At 45.3% G+C, this 25386-nt stretch overlaps 1 protein-coding gene across 3 annotated transcripts in view; it reads right to left on the reverse strand.

Annotated features, from left to right (window-relative positions):
• LOC137439202 (coiled-coil and C2 domain-containing protein 1A) overlaps positions 1-25386 on the reverse strand; it is a 145124-nt gene that overhangs the window by 29607 nt on the left and 90131 nt on the right. For all 3 annotated transcript variants that reach the window (XM_068134937.2, XM_068134943.2, XM_068134955.2), the window contains 8 exons: positions 19394-19566; positions 18183-18221; positions 10263-10382; positions 10020-10078; positions 5707-5823; positions 5558-5631; positions 4709-4767; positions 4470-4518 (listed from right to left, as the gene is read on the reverse strand). In XM_068134937.2, coding sequence (XP_067991038.2) covers positions 4470-4518; positions 4709-4767; positions 5558-5631; positions 5707-5823; positions 10020-10078; positions 10263-10382; positions 18183-18221; positions 19394-19566 — 690 coding nt within the window. The remainder of the gene's footprint in view (positions 1-4469; positions 4519-4708; positions 4768-5557; positions 5632-5706; positions 5824-10019; positions 10079-10262; positions 10383-18182; positions 18222-19393; positions 19567-25386) is intronic.

Consider the following 25386-nt stretch of genomic DNA (forward strand, 5'->3'; position numbering starts at 1 on the left):
AGCAAGTCATGTTGAGTTGAGTGATAATGGAGCAAAATAAAATTTGCACCTCTTGTTAGATTCTAAATGGGTTTTCGCTCTCCTTTCTCTCAATACAATGTGTTTCGTGAGGATTCCGCTTCCGGTCCCTCGAGCGACGGGGCTTGCTTTGATCTCTCCACGGCATCAAAGTTTGAGTGTTTTCCCGTTCGTTTCTTTGTCAAATTTCCGCTGCGTATTTTGTTGTGTATGTGTTATTGTGTGTTTCTATTTGGTTTTGGTTTTGTAGTTGTTGCAAATTTGTGTGTAATTAGTTGTTTCTTTGTCCGCGCCTCGTGCGGCCTGGTGTCTCGTGCGGCCTCCTCGTCTCGACTTGTGCCCCGCCCCCTATATTCTCGTTTGTTCTTTCACCTCTGCTCCTGCTTTCTCAAATCCACGTTCTCACTTAGAGACTTTTCCCGGATTGTTTTCATGGTTTTGTTTAAATATTTATTTAAATATGTTTAAACCGCAGCGGTGATCCCACCCCCCCCCCCCCCCCCCCAGGATTTCCATGTTTTAAACGTTTCCCAGTGTGTACCCTGGATAAGAATAGGTACGCCGTATCCCTGCGTGTCGTAGGAGGCGACTAAGAGGGTTGGCGTCAGGAAGGGCATCCGGCCATAAAAAACATTGCCTCAAAAAGAGAACCATGACAATTACAACTACATGTGGGCAGGGTACAGCCCGAAGTGGAGATCGGTTTCTGAGGTTTGGGACATGGAATGTAGGGACAATGACAGGGAGATCAGGAGAAGTGGTGGAAGTATTGGTCAGAAGGAGAGTGGACAGATGTTGTGTGCAAGAGACGAGATGGAAGGGAAGTGGTGTGAGAATGGTGAAGGGTAGGCAGGGACAGAAATACAAGTTTGTGTGGCAAGGGTGCCTGGAGGGCGTGAATGGTGTTGGTGTCCTGTTTTCTGAGGAGTTTGTAGACAGTGTGGTGAGTGTGACTAGAGTGAGTGATAGGTTGATGATGGTGAAAATGATGATTGGAAAGCTCTTGGTGAACGTCATCTCGGGATATGCTCCGCAGGTTGGTCGGAGCGATGAAGAGAAGGACAAGTTCTGGTGTGCGATAGAGAAGCTGATGGAAAACGTGAAAGATGAGGAAGTTGTTGTGGTAGGAGGAGACCTAAATGGACATGTGGGAAGGAGTATGGATGGTTTTGACGGAGTTCATGGGGGTTACGGATATGGTGTGAGAAATGGAGAATGTGAAAGGATCTTGGAGTTTGCTGATGGAGCTGATTTGTTGATTTGTAATAATCAGTTCCAGAAAGAGGATAATAAGCTTGTTACATACACGTCAGGTGGGTCGACGACAACCGTTGACTACCTGATGGTGCGTAGGCGAGATAGGGGGCACCTCCGAGACACAAAGGTGATCCCGGGGGAGGAGGCTGTTTCACAGCACCACTTGGTTGTCTGCGACGTAAGGGTGAAAGGTGCGAAGAGAGCTCGGCGGGTGAAGTACCAACCGAGAATGAAGGTGTGGAGGTTGAAAGAGGTGACAGTAAGGGAGGCATTAAAAGAGAGGCTGAGTAGGGTCGAGGATGATGTGGTTGAGCTTGAAAGTGGTTGGATGTCAATGAAAGCTAGTCTGTTGGGAGCCGTTGGTGAGGTATGTGGATGGACAAAAGGACCACCGAGGCACTCGGAAACATGGTGGTGGGATGATGAAGTTGGAAAGAGGATTGACGAGAAGAGGAAGAAGTTCAAGGAGTGGCAGAAGGCGAAGGGTACGGGAGCAGAAACAGCAGAGCATGAAAGTTATAAGGCAGCCAGGAAGGCTGCAAAGAAAGAGGTAGCAAAGGCGCAGGAGGCATGTAGGAAAATGTTCGGAGAACGCTTGGATTCGGAGAGGGTCAGAAAGCAGTATTCAGGATTGCAAAGCAGATAGCGAAAGAGAGGTGTGATGTGATGGGGGTGAGCTGCTTGAAGGATGAAGTGGGACAAATCGTTGTCGACCCAGATGGAATTAAAGGAAGATGGAAAAGATATATGGAAATGCTGTTGAATACAGAGAATGAATGGGATGGCAACATAGAGAGTAACCCAGTTTTAGGACCGGCAGAGAAGATAACTGAGAAGGAAGTTGAGGAAGCGATAAAAGCAATGAAGGGTAGAAAAGCGGGAGGGCCGACGGGAGTTGTGGGAGATATGTTGAAGGCAGCAGGAAGTTGGGGTGTGAAGAGAATGACAGAGATCTGTAATCTGGTGGTGAAAGAAGGCCGCATTCCAGCGGCTTGGGAACCGAGTACCCTCGTCCCTCTATACAAGGGGAAAGGTGACCCTCTGGAGTGTGGCTCGTACCGAGCGATAAAGTTATTGGAGCATGGAAGGAAGGTATTGGAAAGGGTGTTGGAGAGGAGGATAAGGAAGAAAGTGAAGATCGACGAAATGCAGTTTGGATTTATGCCAGGAAGAGGAACGACAGACGCACTTTTCATTGTGAGGCAGTTGCAGGAGAAGTACATGGAGAAGAGGAAGAAGTTGTTTCTTGGGTTTGTTGATCTGGAGAAAGCATTCGATCGGGTTCCACGCAAAGTATTGACATGGGCATTGAGGAAGTTAGGAGTGGAGGAATGGTTGATCAGAGTAGTGATGGCAATGTACAAAAGAGCGCGCACAGCTGTAAGGACGAAGGACGGGAACAGTGGTGAGTTTGAGGTGAAGGTGGGAGTGCATCAGGGGTCGGTACTAACCACCTTTTAGAGGCCATTTTTCCCCGCAAAGCGGGGGTTGGCCTTTTTCGGGGACCGTGGTTGTTGTTGTTTTTTGGTCCCCTTTTTGAAGCAATGTTTTACGGCCGGATGCCCTTCCTGCCACCAACCCTTTTTGTCGCCTTTTACGACAACCAGGGAATTACCAGTGAACTGGTACTCAATTAGCCGACCTCGGAAGGATGACAGGCTGAGTCAACCCCCCTGGCGTTAATTCAGCGATCGACCGGGATTCGAACCCAGGATCCTCGGATCCTAAGCTGGCACCCGAGCCGCTAGCCCAACACCAACACTACGTCCACTACTATTTGTAGCTGTGATGGAGGTGCTGGCTCAGAACGTAAAGGAGGGTTTACCGTGGGAGTTGTTGTATGCAGATGATCTGGTGTTGATTGCGGAAAGTATGGATGGACTGAAGGAAAAGATGAACACGTGGAAGGAATGTATGGAGACAAAAGGTCTGAAGGTGAATATCGGAAAGACGAAGGTGATGGCAAGTGGTAAAGCATGTGGTGAGGTGGAAAGAACTGGGAAGTGGCCCTGTGCAGTGTGTAGGAAGGGTGTCGGAGTGAACTCCATTCAGTGTACAATGTGCGCTGAGTGGGTTCATCAAAAATGTAGTGGTCTGAGAGGGCCATTAACCAGTGTGGCAGCTACATTCAAATGTAAGGTGTGCACAGAGGGAGCTGCAGATGGAGGAAATGTTGAGTTGGATCTTGGAGACGGCGTGAAGCTGGAAGGTGTGAAAACATTTTGCTACCTCGGAGACATACTGAATGGAGAAGGTGGATCAGACTCGGCAACGGTTGCTCGAGTGAGATGTGCATGGAAGAAGTTTCGGGAATTGAGTGGCGTGCTGATGATGAGGGGAGTGTCGTTGAAGCTGAAGGGAAAGGTGTATGCTGCATGTGTGAGAAGTGTTATGATTTATGGGAGCGAGACATGGGTAATGAACGTAGAGCAGCAACGAAGGTTGGAAAGGGTGGAAATGCGAATGGTTCGACGGATGTGCGGAGTATCGTTGAGAGAGAGGAAGACAAATGATGAATTGCGAAAGATGATGGGAATAGAGCCTGTGATTGATGCTGTGAAGAGGAACAGGTTGAGATGGTTTGGTCATGTGTTGAGGAAGGATGAAAGTGACTGGTTGAGAAGAGTGATGGAAATGAATGTAGAAGGAAGTAGAAGACGGGGAAGACCGAGAAAGACTTGGCTAAAGATGGTGGAAGAAGAAATGCGGGCAAGGGGGTTAACAAGGAGAGATGCAGAAAATAGGGCAAAATGGAGAAGATTGTCATGGGGACCGCAAGGCTAACCCCCGCTCTAGCAGGGAAAATGGCCTTTAAAATGCATGTTGTTGTGTATGTTGTTGTTTCTTCTCAATACAAGACTCAATAGAACCCATTGCAGTTGTGTGTGCGACAAGGTGGAATGTGTGTTTGGAATGAGGAAGTTTCAATGCAAATGTAGAACATCAAATTGACTCTGCTAATTCAGTCAGCCTTCATGCAATTTTAATTTTTGAATTGTGTCCAATGAATTTTAGATCACATTCTATAAACCACATTTCCCCATTGTTACCTAGATGAAAAGTACCTTATGTTCACAGGAGTTTAAAATGTAAGAACACACTGGAAGTTATCATTTCACTTTATCTCATTATCACATTACTTCCCATCTTGAATAGGTATCAGATGCCAAAGTCTGTGCATCAAACAAACATACCTGGATTAATTCCACTCTCAGCATTTGTCTTGTCAGTCTGAGCTTGTTCCTTCAGATAAAAGATGGGAAAAGGAAAATTAACTGCTGAGAAATAGAATATAGAAAACAAGATAACTATAGAGTTAACTCAATTGTACACTTTACTTCCTGCTATCTGCTCATCCTGCTATCGCAGACCATCCTGCGTATACTTGACCATCCTGAAGCCACATGCCCAATGCACTTGCCAGACAACTCACCGCATTTGGAAAGGGAAATTCAAACTTCACATAGCAGGCAAGGTCTTGAGGTGAGACTCCTGAAGAGATGGTTGGATAATAAAAGCAGAAAGGTCACTGACCTATCGATGTTGACTTAATGCAAGTCGACGTCAAACCACAAAAATAAATTGATACCATTTGCTGACCTATCCATGTTAATCTGAAAAATTTCCTGGCTTATTTGAAACCTAGGCAGGTTAATGCACAGAGATGGAAAGATAATGAGGTCTTCAAAAAAAGGATTTGCAACAAAGATTGCTGCAGGGTAAGTTTCTCTTTTTATATTTTTGTGTATGGCATGAGAAGAGAAATACTAAAAACCAAGAAAGTGCACACATAGGTGGTGGAACAACAACAACATAGTAGTAGTAGTTACTGGAAGTTATCAAGGAGATCAAGGTTATCAAGGTTATCAAGGAATATCAAGGAGAGAGTTACTACTACTACTACTACTACTACTACTACTACTACTACTACTACAACTACTACAACTACTACTACAACAACAACAACAACAACAACAACAACAGCCATCATCACCAACACCAAATGAAGTGAAGAACTGTCCAAATATAGACAAAGATGTTGGTAACCCTCCATCACATGGGAAAGGGTTGGTTGCCACACAATGAAAAAATAACGTGTTAGTCGGCTGGCAAAGAAAAGTTTTCTTATGCCTGCAAGTTTTCCCATCTACAAGTGTTGGGAAGCTGGAGGAATCTGGAGTTATGACACAGATTGGAAAAATAATTATGTGAAGGGGAGAGTGTAAAATAATTTGGAAGAGGTTGAAACAAGTATCACGGATAGGTACAAAAAGGCAGTTACCTTCTGGTGGAATGAGATTCTGAGCTCGGATAATAGTTAATTCCATCTCGTCACTGCCCAGTTCATCAAATGTCCTGCCATGAGATTGAATGAAGTTTGTTAGCAGAGAGCTGTGCTCAAATACATGTTGGACTTAGAATGCACCAAACCTTATAATTGGCAGTGAGTGGGATTTGCGGATGAACTGCGGTGTGGGAAGGCCGTGCGCGTAAGAATCCTTAAGCCTTTGTCGACTTCCTCTGCATTCATCTGCCAACTTTTCAAACCTACGTTGGCGCAGACAAAAGTGGGTCGAAACATGCTTGCGACAACACCACACGTGGATATCTGATTAGAGCAACATAAAAATAAACGTTACATTTAAATAATAGTACAACACTTGCATATAAAAAAAATAATTGCTTTGGAATACTGTATAGTGTATATATATTTTCATCGAGAGCAAAGTCGATGGTGCGCCATCGCAAATCCCCATAAAGCAAAGATAAAAGATGTCAAAAGGTTCCACCAGGAACGTCCCAATATCAAATTTGGAGTTAATTTTTTCCCCCACTTTAACGCCTATTTTGTATACTTTGTCTATGCTCGTGTAAGAGCCAAGACATAGAACATATAATAAAGGGAGTGGGAGACAAGAGGGAAGAGAGAGGGAAGCACAACAACAGTAGGAAACAGGGACATCATGTCATGTGGAAGAGAGAGGGTTGGGGTGGGGTACACGGGATAAGAAATATGGACATTACAGGGGCTTTCAGGAAAGAAAACAGGGAATTTGAAGGAGGTGGATTTGGGGTGGATTAACAGGGGTAGAAAAGATCAAGGCTTTGGATGGGAGAAGATATAAGATGGTGGTGAACAGCTGTTTTGAAGACCTGGAAGGAGGAGTGGGATTGAAGAGAGTGGGGGAGTTTATTCCAGAGGCGGGAGAAAAGAGGAATGAAAGAGTGAAGGTGAGCAGAGAGTCTTGATTTTGGCAGTTTCACCAGAACGGGGTTGCTGGCAGATCTTGTGCATCCTACAGGAATATTTGGGGGGGACAGAACACAGACAGAGCAGGGGGTGCAAGGCCAGAGAGCAGGGGGTGCAAGGCCAGAGAGCAGTGGGTAGAAGACAGAAAGACCACCAACCTGCCTGCGGTGAGCGAGTGAAAGGCCCTCAGAATCAGCTTCATTGCTGGAGATTCCAATGATTCTAAAAGCTTTGGTTTCAACACCGCAAAGCCGGGTTAGGTGTGAGGCAGGGGCACCAGCCCAGATTGGAGAGCAGTATTCCATCAAGCTGCAGATGAAAGCTTTGTACGTGGTGAGAAGCTCAGTAGTGCAAAGGAAGAACTTCACACGATGAAGGATGCCAAGTTGGCAACTGGCTTTGGAGGCTAGCTTGGAAATGTTGTTTTCCCAGGAAAGATCATGGCAGATAAGGGGGGTTTGCAAAACATTTTACCTTTTTTTTCCCCGAATGCGTGCACAACCGTAATGGGTTCTCGGAGAAAAAAAAGGTAAAATGTTTTGCAACACCCCTTAGTGAGACCCAAAAGCTTGAGTGATAGAACTTCTTTGAAAAGTGTTTTCCAGATGGTCTTTTCGGAGAGACATAGGTTTCAGGGCAACTGCCTAACCACAAGATTCAGTGTACCAAGGATGGGAGGAAGGGTACTGAACTGAAGACAAGATTGGATAAATACCTGGATTGAGAGCATGGGAGCATGGGAGAGAGCAATTTACTTTGGAAGAATTCCCACGATGAGTTGATGTCAGAGGCAGTAGAGATGGGAGACCAGTCCAGATGTTTGATGGCTGCTTGAAGACCATGCCAGTCAGCCTGAGTGAAATGCCAGACTTGTCGGCGCTGAGGAAGCTCTCTGAGAACAACCAGAGAGATGTCCACTTGAACAAGCATATGATCAGATGAACCGATTGGAGCAGAAGAACAGCAGACATTTGCAGGGACATTTTTTATAACCAAGTCTAGAAGAGATGATGTACCATTGGCTGAGATCCGGGTCGGGAAATTGACAGATTGTGTCAGTCCCAATGAGTCGCAGAAGTCCTTTGCTGAGGTGCCATTGCTGGTACGAGAGGTACCCACACACAGCCAGCTGGCATGATAACAATTGGAATCGCCACATATGAGGAAGAGAGAGTTGGAATGAGTGGATATAAATTGGTCCATGTTGTCAGAGATAGTTTGTATCATGTTTGTGGATGTAAATGGAGTCATCACTGTTTGGTGGACAGAACAACACACATATAAACAAAAGGTGGGAGCGGAGGGGAAGCCGTAGCCAGAGGTACTCATGGAGTTTGGGAGGTGTAAGAGCAGTACATGGAAAGTAAGAAATATAGTTTTTGATAAAGAGTGCAGCTCCACCTCCAGGACAAGGATCAGGTCTATTATACCAGAGGAAGGAGTAACAAGGCAGAGATACTAAGGAGTCAGAGACGTCTTGAAGGAGGAAAGTTTCTGTTAAGCAGAAAAGTCTGGTTTGTCAGAAGGAACCTGTATGGAGAGATCAGTCAGGTTTGAGCGAAGGCCCTGGATGTTTGAGGTCCATACCATTAAGGAAGAGGGAGGGGAGCAGCAGGTACAACAGAGAGGAGAGGTAGAGGAGGGTAAGATGAGGGAGGAGAGCAGGAGGGTAGGGAGAGGTGGAGAAGGAGGTCAAAAGGCTCGGTGGCGAGGGAATGAGGCACTGTGAGAGTTAATATAAGGAGGGAAGGGGGGCAGAAGGCAGTAGAAGATTGGAGGAATGAGTTGGAAATTGCTATTATTAGGGGGGGGGGGGGTAACGTGCACCATATTATTAGGGGGGGGGGGTAACGGCGGGAGGAGGTGGACACTGATCCAACCAATATATTTTAGTTTTGTATTTTGAATTAATTTTCTGAAATTTGTAGAATTAATTTTCTGAAATTTGTAGAATTTGTTTTTCACTTGGAAGTTGTGGATTACGATGCAGAAGTAAAAGATGGAAAAAGTCTGATTTAATGCAATTTCATTGCAGGCTACAAAAGGTGAAAAGTTTAGATTTTTAAAGGCGGTGTAGACTTTCTATTGGCACTGGACATTTAAACACATCGAAATTTCAATTTGCAGTGCCATGTAATGAATGAAACATCATTCAAACTGTTCAGACGAATGGTAATCTGATTGTTAAGCCTTTTAAGCAGCCTCAGCTCACTGGGGGTTGTATATACACCATTGCTGCAATACAAGAAATGAATGCATATTGTAACCCCATCTTATAGTCAGGGCCCTTAGGGATATTTTGGGGCCGTTTGGTTCAAATTCTTCCAAAAGCACCAAATTTGGCCCAGATGTTGCCCATGCCATACTCTTTCGATTTTTGACGGGCGCCAAGACAGGCGCCATCCCCTCCCCCCCCCCCCCCCCCGGGGGCCCCATATTGGCGAAATACTAAATGGCCGCCACCCGGATTAGAGGAAAATCAGTTAAATAACCAAAAGGGTTGGAATCATGTATGATACCACTTTTCAGGGGTTTTCGAGGTCGAGGAATCCAATTATGATGTTATTTTGATGATTCGAGGTCCAGGTCAACCCTCAAGGTCATCTTAAAGGTCATTTTTGAGTCAAACATGTCGGTTTTTGAGTTTTTTGTCAAGATTTACGCGAGGTTCACCATTTTATGTTTCTGGGTTGGGTAATCGAACTCCGACCTTATTTTTGACAATTAGAGGAAATATTTACATGTCTATTTCCTAATTTTCAGGCATATGTAGTTCATCATTACAAAGGTACGGATTTTGATGTTTTATGAACTGTATGCCATATCCTTGTGTTTAATTTTTGTGCGATCATGATCCGGGTTCATGTATACATGATTGTATACATGTCATAAATATGACGTCATAGGTCATTTGACCTGGCGGCCATATTGGATTTTATGAAAACCTTAAAAATGGATCCCTGCCTTCATTTTTCGATCGATTCATTTTGAACTTTGACCACTTATAGTACGCCATGTGATTGGATGCATATACTAATTATGACGTCATAGGTCAGGTGACATGGCGGGATGGACCGGTATGGTCCCCGGATCATAATGCCCTTGGCGCCCGTCAAAAATCGAAAGAGTATGGCATGGGCAACATCTGCGCCAAATTTGATGCTTTTGGAAGAATTTGAACCAAAATATCCCTAAGGGCCCTGACTATTAGTGCAATTCATAATGTTTCCAAATGTCCTTTACTTTTAAGAGCTTTTATTAATCTACCAAAATAAGATCAGGGTACCTGTACACAATAGCCTAAATTTTTCTGAAAACACTGGGATATTTAGCCTCCACTAACAAGAGCTAGATAATGTGACAGTTAGTGCACCTTCCTTTTTAAACTCTAGTTGCAGCTCATTCTGTCTAATAACAACATGGGCCTGGTTTGATTCCAATCAAAATATGAAATCACAGCGTACATTCCAGGACAGGAGGTGCCCTTGTTTACCTCAGAGCCTCAGCCAGCATTCCTTTGTGAGCAAACGCCATTCCTCGTTTCTGGCAATGCTGTTAAAGAAACCATATGTTGCCATTTCCATGGTGTTTCTTAACAAAGAAATACAACTGCATGTACAAACACACCAAAGTAATCACATGGTCAATGGCAAAGTAATAACGAGACGATCATGGCTGAACAATACATCTGCAAAATTTGAAGCATCACACTAAAAATATCATAAAAACAGTTTACCAAGAGCTGATTCTTCAGTTCTTCCATCAAATGTTCATACATTTCTTCATCTCGTGGTGTTCGCCCTGTGCTCCGTCGCGACACGACCTCAAATCCTTCGTTAATAAGTTTAGCCGACGCCTAAGCAGGGAATGGAAAGTGATCAAAAAGCACCTTTCACTGGCTGATGAAAAGGCAAATTACAACGGCACTCGGTATACCTCCGCCAGACTGAACAGTTTACATTTTGTATCCACTGATAGGCCGGATCTGGATCCAGACCTTGACCAAAATCTAATCAGCTTGTTCTTGTCACCTAACCAACACACCCACCTAGTTTTGTCACAACTCGTTCACAAGTTTTTGAGATATCATGCTATATACCGCTTTCAGCCCAATCTGTCAATGGTGAAAAATCATTTTAACATTTCTAGTATCTGCATGTGGATCTTCAGCAAAATCGAATCAATTCATCCTTGTCAAACACCCAACCTGAATACCAAGTTTCGTCTGAATCCGTCCATAAAGTTTTGAGATCCTGCTCACAGACTAACAAACAAACAGACAGACAGACAGACAGACAGGGGCGAAAACATAACCTCCGTCCACCTTCCATGGCAGAGGTAACAAAGAGAACAAGTGTGCCCTTACCCAGCTGCCCAAGACCTGACAGTTTTCTTTCCGTAAAATGAAAAAGTTTGCCCCACAATAGGACAAACCCTTTCAGATTCTAATAGTTCCAGCAAGAGTGATAAAATCAGGTCGGGAACAACTATATACCTGGGGCATTACTCTTACTGCCTAAGGTGGCTCCACTCGGAGATTGTAATCTACAAACAGCACACCTGCCTACCTCGCACAAATGCAGTTAATAATACTGACCTGCAAGAGGTATGATTTTCATGTAATTTCCAGTAATCTATCAATATTACCAAGTAACGGGCTGTCAAAATGGCCGAGAGGTATTCACACACGCCTCTGAGTCGTCTCGACAGGGTTGAAATCTCGGCACAGGTACAAACTGTTATCCTGGTGTCTCGCAGGCAGGGTGGGGCATCAATGTGTGCGCCATCTTTCGGATGGTTGTTAAACGTAGCATCATGTCTGTCAGCATCAGTCCTTCGTGAAGAGAAGGTGAGCTATCGCCGGCACCCTGCCCGAATTCCAAAATCCTGACCTAACATACTGGGAGCAATGCATCAGCGGCACAGCCACACCCTCAGCCAATGATGCTACTCACAGCTATTAGCTGCATACTAAATAGGAATATCAAGGAATAATCTTATTCGTGAGAATGTATGCTTGCCATCGTTTCACTTCACTTCACCAACTTACAGTCATGTGAAAAAGTAAGTACACCCCATGTAAAGTTTTGACTTTTTCAACATATTTCAACATACAGCTATTTGATCTTCATTTCAACAATATTGAGAGATAAAGGTGATATAATATTACAAATATCATGAAACATTTACATTTTGTAGTCCATTGTATCATTTAAATAAACATAAATGTAAATTTCACATGTGGAAAAAGTAAGTACACCCTTGGCTCTAATAGGTGGTATTGCCCCCTTTGGCAGAAACAACCTCAAGTAGGCGTTTCTAATAACTGTCGACCAGTCTCTGACATCGACTGGGAGAAATTTTGCCCACTCCTCCATGCAGAATTATTTCAGCTGTGCGATGTTTGAGGGGTTTCTTGCATGCACCGCTCGTTTCAAATCCCCCCACAACATCTCGATGGAATTTAGATCCGGGCTTTGACTTGGCCATTCCAGAACCCTCCATTTCTTTCTTTTCAGCCATTCCTTGGTGGATTTACTGGTATGTTTAGGGTCATTGTCATGTTGCAAGGCCAACCCCCGGTTGAGCTTCAACTTTCCGACAGATAGCCTCACATTATCCTCAAGCACCCTCTGGTACAATGAAGAATTCATCGTGGATTCTATGATGATGAGCTGCCCAGGCCCTGATGCAGCAAAGCTGCCCCAAACCATAATATTTCCACCACCATGCTTTACAGTTGGTATCAGGTTCTTGTGGTCAAATGCTGTCTTTGGTTTTCGCCAAACATGTCTTCTGGTACTGTGGCCAAATAGCTCTACCTTTAACTCATCTGTCCAAAGCACATTGCTCCAGAAGTGCTGGTCTTTGCCTCGGTGTTCATTGGCAAACTTTAGTCTTGCCCTGATGTTCTTTCTGGACAGCAACGGTTTCCTCCTGGCACACCTCCCATGTAGATCAAATTTGTGCAGCTTCTTTGTAATGGTAGACTCGTGCACTTTGACATCAACAGTGGCAAGAGCTACCTGTAGGTCCCGTGATGACATTCTGGGGTTCTTAGAGACTTCTTTCAGCATCTTGCGGTCTGCTCTCGGGCTGAACTTGCTGGGGCGGCCTGGCCTGAACAAGTTGGCAGTTGTTTGGAATCTTCTCCACTTGTAGATGATCTTCCGGACAGTCGAATGATTGATTTCAAATTGTTTGGAGATCTTTTTAAATCCCTTCCCAGACTTGTAGGCTCAGAGAGCTCTTTTGATCTAGGCATGGTGACGCCGCACACTTCAACAACAAAGAGCAAACCAAACTAAATGTCTGAGGTTTAAATAAGACAGGTTCCTCCAAGATCCTCTCTAACGATGTTCTAATCATTTGCACCCGAGCTGGTGCACCTGATTCTAATTTTAGGTATTTGAAGTAGTGATAAATGTAGGGGTGTACTTACTTTTTCCACATGCGAAATTTGCATTTATGTTTATTTCAATTATACAATGGACTACAAAATGTAAATGTTTCATGATATTTGTTATATTATATCACCTTTATCTATCAATATTGTTGAAATGAAGATCAAATAGCTGTATGTTGAAATATGTTGAAAAGGTCAAAACTTTACATGGGGTGTACTTACTTTTTCATGTGACTGTATGGAATTGATCTCAACAAGGCATAATCACAAGTACGCCGACTTTTTTTTTTCCAAACATCTTTGTTTGTGAAATGGAAGTTTGAGTGTTTTTTAACCCTGGAAACTGGGGGTTTTTTAATCCGAATTTTACCACCGATTTATCAATGGTAAAACCTGACATCTAGAAATTGCTGCTTCGACATCTGGTTCAATTAAGGTGATGCCCCTGTTTGGGTATGTAGCTCCATAACTTCAGCACAATTTGTGCAAATTTTACGGTCAGGTAAGCAGGTCTGTAACAGGATAGTAGCAATTAACTACGTGGAAAATCCTTATCCCAGTCTTTATTCCCGAGAAACATATTGTCGATCCCATTGTGTAAATTCTCTCTTCACGAGAAATATATTGTTGTGGAAATGACTTGTATAGGGTAGCATTGCTTAGTATAGTTTAGTTATCTCCGTGAAGAATGTAATAGAATAAGCATGAGGTAATTAACCATGATATTACATATGAGTTGTTTTATGTAAAAGATAAACATCCACCCTTCCTCGTGTGTGTCTAAAAACCACCAACCCTTTGAGTCTTTGTTTTATGTTCTACTCTTTGTAATCTCTCATTCATGTTCTTTTTAAGACTTTGATAGGCCTCGAGGTACTGGTTGGGCAGGAAATGTCACCATGCCGCACCGTCCCTCTGGATCACCTGTTAAACAAGATTTGTGGGGCGGTCCACCCACCATCACACAGCCTAATTGTAAGTGAGAGGAAAGGGGTGCAGTGCGCCGTCGTCGCTGAGGCCCGAGGCTATAAAAGTGTGTGCGTCAGGCGGAAGAGGAAAAGCCTGGACTCAGTCTCAAAAGGAGCTCAATTACTAGATTGAGGTGCCACACCAGAGCCATGCCCCATGCATGCAGAGCCACGCCATCTCCTCTCCTCTCAAGCCGGAGCACGTGGAACGCAGTGGCCTGTTTCCTGCCAAGCAGCTGGGACCTGGGACTTTATCCATCCAATGATGTCCCACCAGGCACCGCCACTTGTTTATCATCTCGTGAATCACTCTATCTTTCCATTAAGTTGTGAATGGGGGCCGCTAAATTAGGTTATTTAAGGATCTTCTGATTGTCTTGGTTTATAGGCACATATCAGTAGGGGTTAAAGGGTTTTATGAGGGGACATGCGAAGAGGAGGTATGGCTACGCTCATCTTGCTGGAAAGAAGGGGGGTTTGAGTCTGGGATTGTTTGAAGGAGACAAGGTTGTCAGAGCCCCATTGGAGGATGAGTTTGAGATCACAACTAATGGAGACAACAGTTGAGGTGTCATCACAGCAAGGGACTGGGAGGAGATCTCAAAAGCTAAACCAAGTCAAGCTGAGAGACCTCAATCACCCCATGGATAGCCGGGTGTTGTTGGTGGAGGGACGGCACAATAGCTCAACAGTTGGTGGCGTACTTACATCTGAGCGGCCTGATGTTGGGCTTGTTCTCCCATGGCGTCAAAATCGACAATAAAACTGCAGTCCTCATACAATTATCCTTTGTTTCCAATGATGTACCAATAAAGTTCACAACAGGCGGGAACAGTCCTGGATTTCCATGGATTTGGCTCCTGGCTGCACTTCTGGCTTTGTGCTGCATGCTTCTCAGGTTTGCCGACAACGTTTTGGGACCGCTTTGGCGTCACAGACTGGCATTCCCTTCCTGCAACGGCTGCCCTCCCTTTGCTCATGACCTATCTGCTCACCGTTGGGCCCACCACAGTGTATGTTCCCTCACCCCTCCAGCCCCTGCTTGGTCTGTGTGTGGACCTTGGTGTACTCTGTGCGTGTGCATGAGACTTCTGTTTTTCTGTCCAAACGCCATGGATACCCTCGCTTGATGTGTAGGCTGGAGGTCAGGGAGACCGTCATTGTCACAGTATCCATGGTAAAATTTTGGTTTAGTTGAACTCCTTGGAGAGGCCTTGAAGAGGGGGAGGGAAGATGAAGGCAGTGGGGGGAGTGGAAGGGGGAGGGGAAAGATATACTACATATACATCTTTGGGGGGGGGGGGGGGTCTTTGTCAGGCCCTCTCCGTTTTGGGGGGGTGGGGGGCAGAGGGGGGAAGGGAAGGAGGAAAACTTTACCCGTACTTAGAGTTCTTTAACCTCGGTGATGTCCAGGTAAAATAAGAAATTGTAATACCCTTTGCCACCAACACCAGGTGGTGCTACATGGTACACATTTACATGGATAAAAATTTACACCCCTCCCCTGGCCCCCACACCCCCGCATGAGGCTGCGGCCATAGCCTATGTTACTCCCCACACAAAGTTGCATTTGTATTTGTACCCTTGGAGTAAAGTATAAAAGCGTTTATAGCTGGAGTACCCAGCATTGCTCAGGCAAAAAACAAACATATTTGATGCCATTCAGGAAGAAGAAGAAGACTTCCCACCAACTTCGACTGCTTCCGGAATTGTCTGAATGAATCTGATTTGTTTGATTATTTGTGTTCAAATGTCTGGGAATTGTTTTGTATTTATTTATGCATATGTGTACTTGTATATAACTGTCATTCATTAATCAAAAAGGCTTACGCACTATATAGCTTTTTTTTTTTAATCCCCCAAAAAAAGACCTTTTTTTCAAATATTTCAAAAAAAAAACTTTTTTTTGGTCTAAAACACTCCCTGGCTCTCACTGACAACCCACTGAAATATTGACAAAGATCTGTTCAGCCATCTCTGAAAAAATGGCGACACACATGTATACACACGTATATTCACGTACACTACTGGTCAAAAGTTTTAGATTACCTCAATTTTACCAGTTTTTATTGAAATTTACGCAGTTTAATGTCTCAATGTACTCTGTAATTAAGCATAGAACAAATAAACAATTGGAGATAAAAAAGAAATCATCGAATCATTTTGTTTTACAAAATTTAATTTAAATTTTTGACTCAGCAAAGTAGCCACCTTTTGCAGATATAACCGCCAAGCACACTCGTGGCATTGTTCTACAATGGAAATCAAATATTGTACGGGAAGTTCTTCCCAACACTGTTGCAGAAGTTCCCACAAATGTGTTGCACTTGTAGGATGCTTTGTTTTCACCCTTCTGTCCAGTTCATCCCAAACCATCTCGATGGGGTTTAAGTCTGGAGACTGTGCTGACCATTCCATGATTTGAAGCCTACCGTCTTGTTCTTTTCCTCGAAAGTAGTTTTGACATAGCCTGGAGGTGTGTTTAGGGTCATTATCTTGCTGTAGGATGAACCCTCTGACCAACTAGGCGTATACCAGAGGGTATTGCATGGAGCTGCAAAATGCTGTGGTAGCCCTTTTGGTTCAGGGTGCCAGTCACTCTGTGCAAGTCGACGACTCTGGATCCAGCAAAAGAGCCGCAGACCATCACGCTTCCTCCTCCATGTTTGACAGTTGGTGTCACAGACTGTGGAACCATCCTTTCGCCTACTCGACGGCGTACAAAAACCCTGCGTGATGAACCAAAGATTTCAAATTTTGATTATTTGGACCATAAGACCTTCCTCCAGTCTTCAGTAGTCCACTGGCCGTGCTTCATGGCCCAATCAAGCCTCTTTTTCTTATTTTTCCATCTTAGCAATGGCTTTCTTACTGCCACTCGACCTGTCAAACCTGCAGCTCGAAGTCTTCTCTTCACAGTTAAAACTGAGACTTGCTCACTTCAACCAGTGTTAAGCTGTGCTTGAAGTTGTTGTCCTGTGAGCCACCTATCACGCAAGCTGTTGACTCTCAGAAACTTGTCTTCTGATTCTGTTGTGGCTTTGGGTCTGCCAGACCTCTTCCTGTCAGAGTTTCCTCCAGTTTCCAAGTGCCTTTTGATGGTGTAGGAAACTGTACTCACTGACACCTTGGCTTTCTTTGCAATTTATCTAAAGGAAAGACCTAAACCTTTAAGGGTTATAATGGTCTGTCTGTCTTCCTTTGTAAATTGCCTTTTTCTTGCCATTATGATAGCAATATACTACTTCATGCAGTGCAATATTGTCCAAATAATGCTTCAGAGGGTGTAATAACAGTCTGTTCCAATACTGCTTTTATACAGACAGTGGTTTGTAATCAAGAAATCAGCAGAGGTTGGGACACCTGTAGGAATTGTTTGCATCAACTTTCAAGGCTTAATTTACTTACATTGCTGCATAACAGCTGTAAATTGTTAACCCATTACTTGTTCCCTGAAGAAGGCCTTTTTTTTTGACAATATAACTGTGCAATTTACATTATTTTCCCGTTTTTGCTAACCTAAACTTTTTTTTAAACCTCGAGCAGTTTACTGCTTACCTTTGTACCATTTCAGGTCATTCACTGGACTTGAATTGCTTAAATTTCAATGAAAACTGGAAAAATTGAGGTGATCTAAAACTTTTGACCGGTAGTGTATATACACGTACACACATGTGTATACACACACACACACACACACACACACACACACACACACACACACACACACACACACACACACACACACACACACACACACACACACACACCTCTCTTAGTATAGATGTGTGAATTATATAATTACCAACCCGCGATCTGAGGTAACTCGGCTACAAATTCTCCGATTTTCACAAAGTAAATTTTATGAGTGGCTGCACAGACCCCTACTTCTCACTAAAAGTGGAAAGAGAATGCAAATTGGAGTTAAAATAAACCTGTGCGAACAGCTTGCACGTATTGCACTGTATGAAGAATTATATAATTACCAACCCACGATCGACTTATTTTTCATATATTTAAAAAAAAAAAACATTTTTTGTTTAAAACACTCCCTGGCATTTACTGACAACCCCCTGAGAGTTTGACGGAGATCTGTTCAGCCATCTCTGAGAAAAATGGTGACATACACACAGACAAACAGCTCTTAAATAGTAGATTATCTATACAGCAAAATCATTATTATGGAGTTTTCTGCACAGCAATTACTAAGGGACAACATTAATGTTTCAGTGCTTTTAAGCTGTCTCTGGAACAAGGGACAATAAATAACTCACATACTTACCAGATTAAACTCTGCAGACTCATCAAATGGAGGAGGTACCTGGGAACAAAATATGTAAACTACACATCAATAGAAAAAAAATTAAAACATTAAAAGGAAAATATTACTTAGACAATGGTGATTGACACTATCACCCTTTCCCAAGTCACTATTGAAATAAGACATTTGTTTGGTTTATTAGACAACATAACTTGGCATTTTATGGAATAATAACATGGTTCAAGGAACCACCTATGGTTTGCAGTTTCAGCTTTATCGAGCTGACTCAAGTCCAGAGATCGATTATAAAGTCGGCTTTTATCACCGCCATTAGATGCACAAGATAATTCAGGGTAGAACAGAGGAGGGAATCAAAAGATCGCTGATTGAGTCATGCCAACCACCACTGGAAGCAAGAACACTGATGTTTTGGATGTTAACCCTTCGTCAGAGCAGATAAGCGATTAGCATACATCATATATATAATCAACATTCAGTTAATTCAAAGGTAAATGCACGCTACCTCTGCAACGTCACGTCAGATACTCTTCTCCTCTACATCACGTCAGATATGGCGCATAATTTTAAGAAAGACAAGTCAGGAGACGACGATGGTTCACGAGCGAGCGGTATTCAATGACAAAGGACGGACTGTAACCGAAACAGGCCCGGACAGGCCAGGCCCGGAAATGTCAAAACGAAGGTTACTGACCTTGAAATGAGATAGAAAATAATGTATAATCAGTTATGAGGTTAGTTCGCTACACAATACCGAAAATTCGGTGAAAAATGAAATGAAAAAAATATATATATATATATATATATATATATTTAAACAACAAAAAAAGAAGGAAAAATCGAGCTCCGTGGGGCAAGACACATGACATTGGCCTAACCAAATACCGAAACCCCTGTCAGATTCCACCAAACCCCTCGGAGAAGATGTAGCTTGAACTCGATTACCTCCTAAAAAGACATCTTTTTGGGGTGTGGCTCCGCCCACAATGGGCACAATACGCCCACTCTCGGCAGGACACAACTAGATCATGATATCAACCTCCCACCCAAGTTTCATCAAGATCGGATGATATCATCAGGTAGTTATGCTGCGGACAGACAGACACACACCCACACAGACAGACAGACACACGACGAATATAGTGGTCACTTGATAACTCGTGAACCAAAACAAGAAAACTGAGTAAAATTCCATAGCATATGTAGTTTGTTACCGTGCTGATGTCAACAGGCAGGCCACCGTTAGAAGCTTCGATTTGAGGATCAAATCCACGGGCTTGTCGCAAAGCTGCGCGGGCAGTAGTTAAGTCTCCAGCTCGCTTGGCACGAACAGCCACCGCCAGGACAGATCGTTTTCTGCGCTGAATGAAGTCAAGTTGCTGATCAACTGAATAAGAGGTGAAGACAGGCAGTAACACTTGGTCACTGATACCATCAGCACGGCATGAGGCACACTACATGCCGAAAAGTATGCGGACACCCCTTCTAATTAGTTGATTTGGCTGTTTCAGCCACATCCATTGCTGACAGGTACGTATATATAATCAAGCACACAGACATGCAATCTCCATAGACAAACATTGGCTGTAGTGTTACGTGGTCCCCTCAGTGAATACCTGGTCTCGGTGACCCCCGGACCGTGAGAGGAACTCCGCCAGCAAGCTGTATTATATATGCGCTTTCGCCACGCAATCTATATGAATTTCACCCAGGAGACAACTGATGTTCAAGGATATATTTCCAATGGTAATGTTACCATACAATTTCAATGACACAACCACGGAGATTTTCCCCGAGCAATCAACAATACACAACCATCAACAATATTTCAATGACACAACCACGGAGATTTTCCCCGAGCAATCAACAATACACTACCATCAACAATTCCCCAGCCACAATCAATTCCCTATGAGTAAGATGGCCATCTTATATATGTGTGTCCCGGTGAGTACTCACACCCCCTTTCGGTCTCTGCTCCTCACAATGTCTCTGGGCCCCTCCTGACCAAGATCCTGGTCGGCGTCTCCGCACTCGGGCGGTTGAACGAACCCCGGGTGGACGTTTCTCCACCGGGCAGGTATCGTACCAGGCACCGTGGCTGCAGCCCCTCGTGGCCACGCGGAGCGGGTACGGTAGAGCAAGCCAAACCCCACGCCGCTTGCAAGGCGCGTTAGGCCCCAACGTGCGACCCGCACGTGTCCGTTTAGACGGTGCCGCGAACGATACCAGACGCGGGTCGATGCACGGCCCCACGTCACTTGACGTCTCCACCGGGCAGGTACATGTCCCGGTGATTCCTCTCGCCAGACAGGCTTCGGAACGCCGCTTTTCCACGCAGCGCAAGGTCGATCCCGCCTTTTTGGTCGGAGCGGGGCGAAGAAGAATAATACTCGTCCTTTTTTCCTCGTGTCTTTTTCTCTTCCGTTTCCGGGCACTTCCGTTTCCGGCCACTCCCTCAGAAGGCCTCCTGACCCTCCAACCACAACAACTACACAACAACTTAATATACTACACACGGATAAGCAAAGACCTGAATGGTAATTCACATACATTCACATAAATATGTAACACTCCCCCCCTTCAAGAAAGAAAGTTTGAACCCAGCGAAAACTTTCTTTGCCGGCCAATTTGGAGAAACAAACCAGATAACTCAACCCCCCCCACATTATCAGTTGCCCCCGGGCACAGTTATCACTTAAAAATAAAGCAACCAAAATTTCACCACAACCCCTCCAGATTACTCACTCTGGACTAAGCACCAGCACCGACATTGTCCCTGCCAAATCAAACTCCATCTCCTGACCCTCTGACTTTGACCGCCAGTTTCTTGTGAATGAAGGTTAAGGGGTTGATCAAAGATCCAAAGTTAAGCCACTCGATAGCACTTTTCTGGGAGGCCAAGCCGAGTATTCACTACATGGATGCCTTTAGGAACGCGGAGTTCACGGTTAGTCCGTGCAGGAAAGTTCTCTACATGGGCGCCTTGAGGAACGTGGAGTTCACGGTTAGTCCGTGCATGAAAGTTCACTACATGGACGCCTTTAGGAACGGCGTTCACGGTTAATTCGTGGAGGAATCTTGGCTCGGCGGCTCCGCCGCCTTCAGTGCTTCACCTTCTCAGAACTTCCCTAATAATTAGGGTGGGGCCACTGGTCCCTGTAGTCCCATGAATAGCGGTCTCCTTCTCGGCCACTACTTTGCCAATCCTTCCTTCGGGAGCGGCCGTAACTCAGGGAGCCTCCATAATAATATTGATTGTGGCCCCCACCAAAACTACCGCCCAGTTGTCCTCTCCTATAGACCTCTCGACGCCTACGAAATGCCTTCCCTACTGTTATGGTCCGACCCTCCAAATCCTTGCCATTCCAATTCTTCTCTGCCTCTCTGGCGTCTTTTGTGCAGACAAACGTGACAAAGCCGAACCCTCTTGACTGTTGCGTTTCCCAGTCTCTTACCAACCGCACTTCCACCAGCGGCCCATATCTGTTGAAGACAGAGGTCAGAACTTCTTCCTCTGTTTTGAAGTTCAGTCCCCCTACAAATAACTTGGCACTTTTGTCGCCATCCCGAGCTGGTGTGGTGTTATTTTCCCTGCTGGGCTCTTTACCAACCCTCAGGTTACCATAAACTTGACCCCCGGCCAAATCATTCCCGATAACCACAGATACACCCTCTACAGGAAGCGTGGCTTGTAACCCGACGGTGACCGGTCCTGACACCAAATCGGACTCCAAATGGATGACATGAAGGGGAGCACTAACACCGCCCCCGATCCCCTGTAAACGAACACTATCCCCCGTTGCCGTCTCCTCGGACCATGGCAAAATGCCTTCAAGCATTAAAGATTGATGGGCCCCTGTGTCCCTCAATATCCTAACCGGTCTCCGGTTAGTCGAGGCTCCATCCAGTGACACAAACCCCTCTGAAATAAATGGTTGGTAACCCTTTTGATGGCGATTTCTTACGCTAGCCATCGCATTCGGAGTGGTAATAGTCGGACTCCGCTCTGGGTTGTCCCTTTTCATGAGGTAACAACTGGACATCAAGTGTCCAGGTTTCTTGCAAAACGCGCAAGTAGGCCCGGAGGAACAACTCGGGGTCTGCCTCGGGCCCCCCGAACTATAAGTTTGTCTTGGGCCCGCATCCCTCTGATTTCGAACCGGTGGGGTATCATAGTTGTCCCCATAATCATCTCGAGGCCGCCGCCATGTATGGTCGTTCTCCGCACCTGCTGTTCCCCACCTCCCCTGCGGAGATCTAGGCGAGGAGTTAGGTTCGTGGACCCCTATTCGGTGGGTTAAGGCATAATCATCTGCCATGGTGGCTGCGTCCCACAACTTTGGTACCTTCTTTTCCTGCAGGTACACTTTGATGTCCTCGTGGACACACTGCTGGAATTCCTCCACCAGGATCAAGTCCCGCAATGTCTCGAAGTCTTTCCCGACTCCTTTTGACTCACACCACCGATCAAACATGTTTTCTTTCACTCTGGCAAACTCCACATGGGTCTCACTCTCCCTCTTCCTGGCATTCCTGAATTTTTGCCTGTAAGCTTCCGGAACCAACTCATAGGCCTTGAGGATGTGCTTCTTCAGTACCTCATAATCTGCACATTGGTCCATTGGTAGCGCCGAATAAATTTCCTGAGCTTTCCCCACCAGCACACTTTGCACGAGTATGGTCCAGGCCTCCTCCGGCCAGTTTAATTGTCGAGCCACTTTCTCAAAGTGTGGGAAAAATTTCGCGACTTCCTTTTCACTGAACGGTGGAACCAGCCTCACATGTCTGCCCACATCCCAGGTTTTCTGGTTAGGTGTCGACCCCGTCAGCAAGGGTGGTGCCTCTCCCCGTTCTCTCATTAACTCCAGCTCCTTGAATTTGATTTCTTGCTGAAGCTCCATGTCACGTTCCTTTAATTCCCTTTCCGCTTTCCTCTCCTCTGCTTCGAGGTCCCTTGCAGCTCTCCTCTCCTCTGCTTTTCTCCCTTCTAACCTTTCCTGGAGTTCTCGTTCCACTCTCCTTTCCTCTGCTTCTGCTTTCCTTTCTTCTTCTTTTAACCTTTCCTGGAGTTCTCGTTCCACTCTCCTTTCCTCTGCTTGTTTCTCTTCTCTCCTCGCTTCTGCTTTCCTTTCTTCTTCTGCTCTTTCCTTTTCTGCTTTCCTTTCTTCTTCTTTAATCCGTTCCTGGCTCCGTAACTGCAACTCCAGTTTCCGGAGCTCAACGTCTTCTGGTTCTTCGGGTAGCCACTCCCAGGCTAACTCGTCCCATGTTCCTAATCCCACCATAGATTGTATCACCGTGGCCTGCAACTCTGCCTTCCTCAAATCAGTTCGGACCTCCAAGTTAAAATGTTTGGCCAATTTCAAGAGGTCCGACTTTAGCAACGCTCGGAACTGTGCCTCACTCGGGGTTACCCCAAAGTTCTGTGCCACAAACGCCATGGTGCCTATCGTTAACACCTGTTAACCTTCACCCAAGACTTTACCCCAATTTCTCAAAAAAAAAAAATTACCAATTAATAATTAATTAATAAATTTTAATTAATAAAAAATTATTATTTTATTATTTTATACAATTTTACATCCCGGACGTAGACCCAATTGCGAAACCGCAAATCGTAATTTGGACGAGCCCCCAATTCTGTTACGTGGTCCCCTCGGTGAATACCTGGTCTCGGTGACCCCCGGACCGTGAGAGGAACTCCGCCAGCAAGCTGTATTATATATGCGCTTTCGCCACGCAATCTATATGAATTTCACCCAGGAGACAACTGATGTTCAAGGATATATTTCCAATGGTAATGATACCATACAATTTCAATGACACAACCACGGAGATTTTCCCCGAGCAATCAACAATACACAACCATCAACAATATTTCAATGACACAACCACGGAGATTTTCCCCGAGCAATCAACAATACACTACCATCAACAATTCCCCAGCCACAATCAATTCCCTATGAGTAAGATGGCCATCTTATATATGTGTGTCCCGGTGAGTACTCACACCCCCTTTCGGTCTCTGCTCCTCACAATGTCTCTGGGCCCCTCCTGACCAAGATCCTGGTCGGCGTCTCCGCACTCGGGCGGTTGAACGAACCCCGGGTGGACGTTTCTCCACCGGGCAGGTATCGTACCAGGCACCGTGGCTGCAGCCTCTCGTGGCCACGCGGAGCGGGTACGGTAGAGCAAGCCAAACCCCACGCCGCTTGCAAGGCGCGTTAGGCCCCAACGTGCGACCCGCACGCGTCTGTTTAGACGGTGCCGCGAACGATACCAGACGCGGGTCGATGCACGGCCCCACGTCACTTGACGTCTCCACCGGGCAGGTACACGTCCCGGTGATTCCTCTCGCCAGACAGGCTTCGGAACGCCGCTTTTCCACGCAGCGCAAGGTCGATCCCGCCTTTTTGGTCGGAGCGGGGCGAAGAAGAATAATACTCGTCCTTTTTTCCTCTTGTCTTTTTCTCTTCCGTTTCCGGGCACTTCCGTTTCCGGCCACTCCCTCAGAAGGGCTCCTGACCCTCCAACCACAACAACTACACAACAACTTAATATACTACACACGGATAAGCAAAGACCTGAATGGTAATTCACATACATTCACATAAATATGTAACAGTAGTATGGCCGCACTGAAGAGCTCAGTGACTTTCAACGTGGCACCGTCATAGGATGCCACCTTTCCAACAAGTCAGTTCGTCAAATTTCTGCCCTGCTAGAGCTGCCCCGGTCAACTGTAAGTGCGGTTATTGTGATGTGGAAACGTCTAGGAGCAACAACAACTCAGCCACAAAGTGGTAGGCCACACAAGCTCACAGAACGGGACCGCTGAGTGCCGAAGCGCGTCGTGCGTAAAAATCGTCTGTCCTCAGTTGCAACAATCACTGCGAGTTCCAAACTGCCTCTGGAAGCAGCATCAGCACAACATCTGTTCGTCGGGAGATTCATCAAATGGGTTTAAAAGGCCGAGCAGCCGCACACAAGCCTAAGATCATGCGCAATGCCAAGCGTCGGCTGGAGTGGTGTAAAGCTCGCCACCATTGGACTCTGGAGCAGTGGAAACGCGTTCTCTGGAGTGATGAATCACGCTTCACCATCTGGCAGTACGACGGACGAATCTGGGTTTGGCGGATCCCAGGAGAACGCTACCTGCCCAAATGCATAGTGCAAACTGTAAAGTTTGGTGGAGGCGGATTAA

Source organism: Myxine glutinosa, chromosome 1 (assembly GCF_964187855.1).
Source record: "Myxine glutinosa chromosome 1, kmMyxGlut1.1, whole genome shotgun sequence".
In the NCBI taxonomy this organism is placed as follows: domain Eukaryota; kingdom Metazoa; phylum Chordata; class Myxini; order Myxiniformes; family Myxinidae; genus Myxine; species Myxine glutinosa.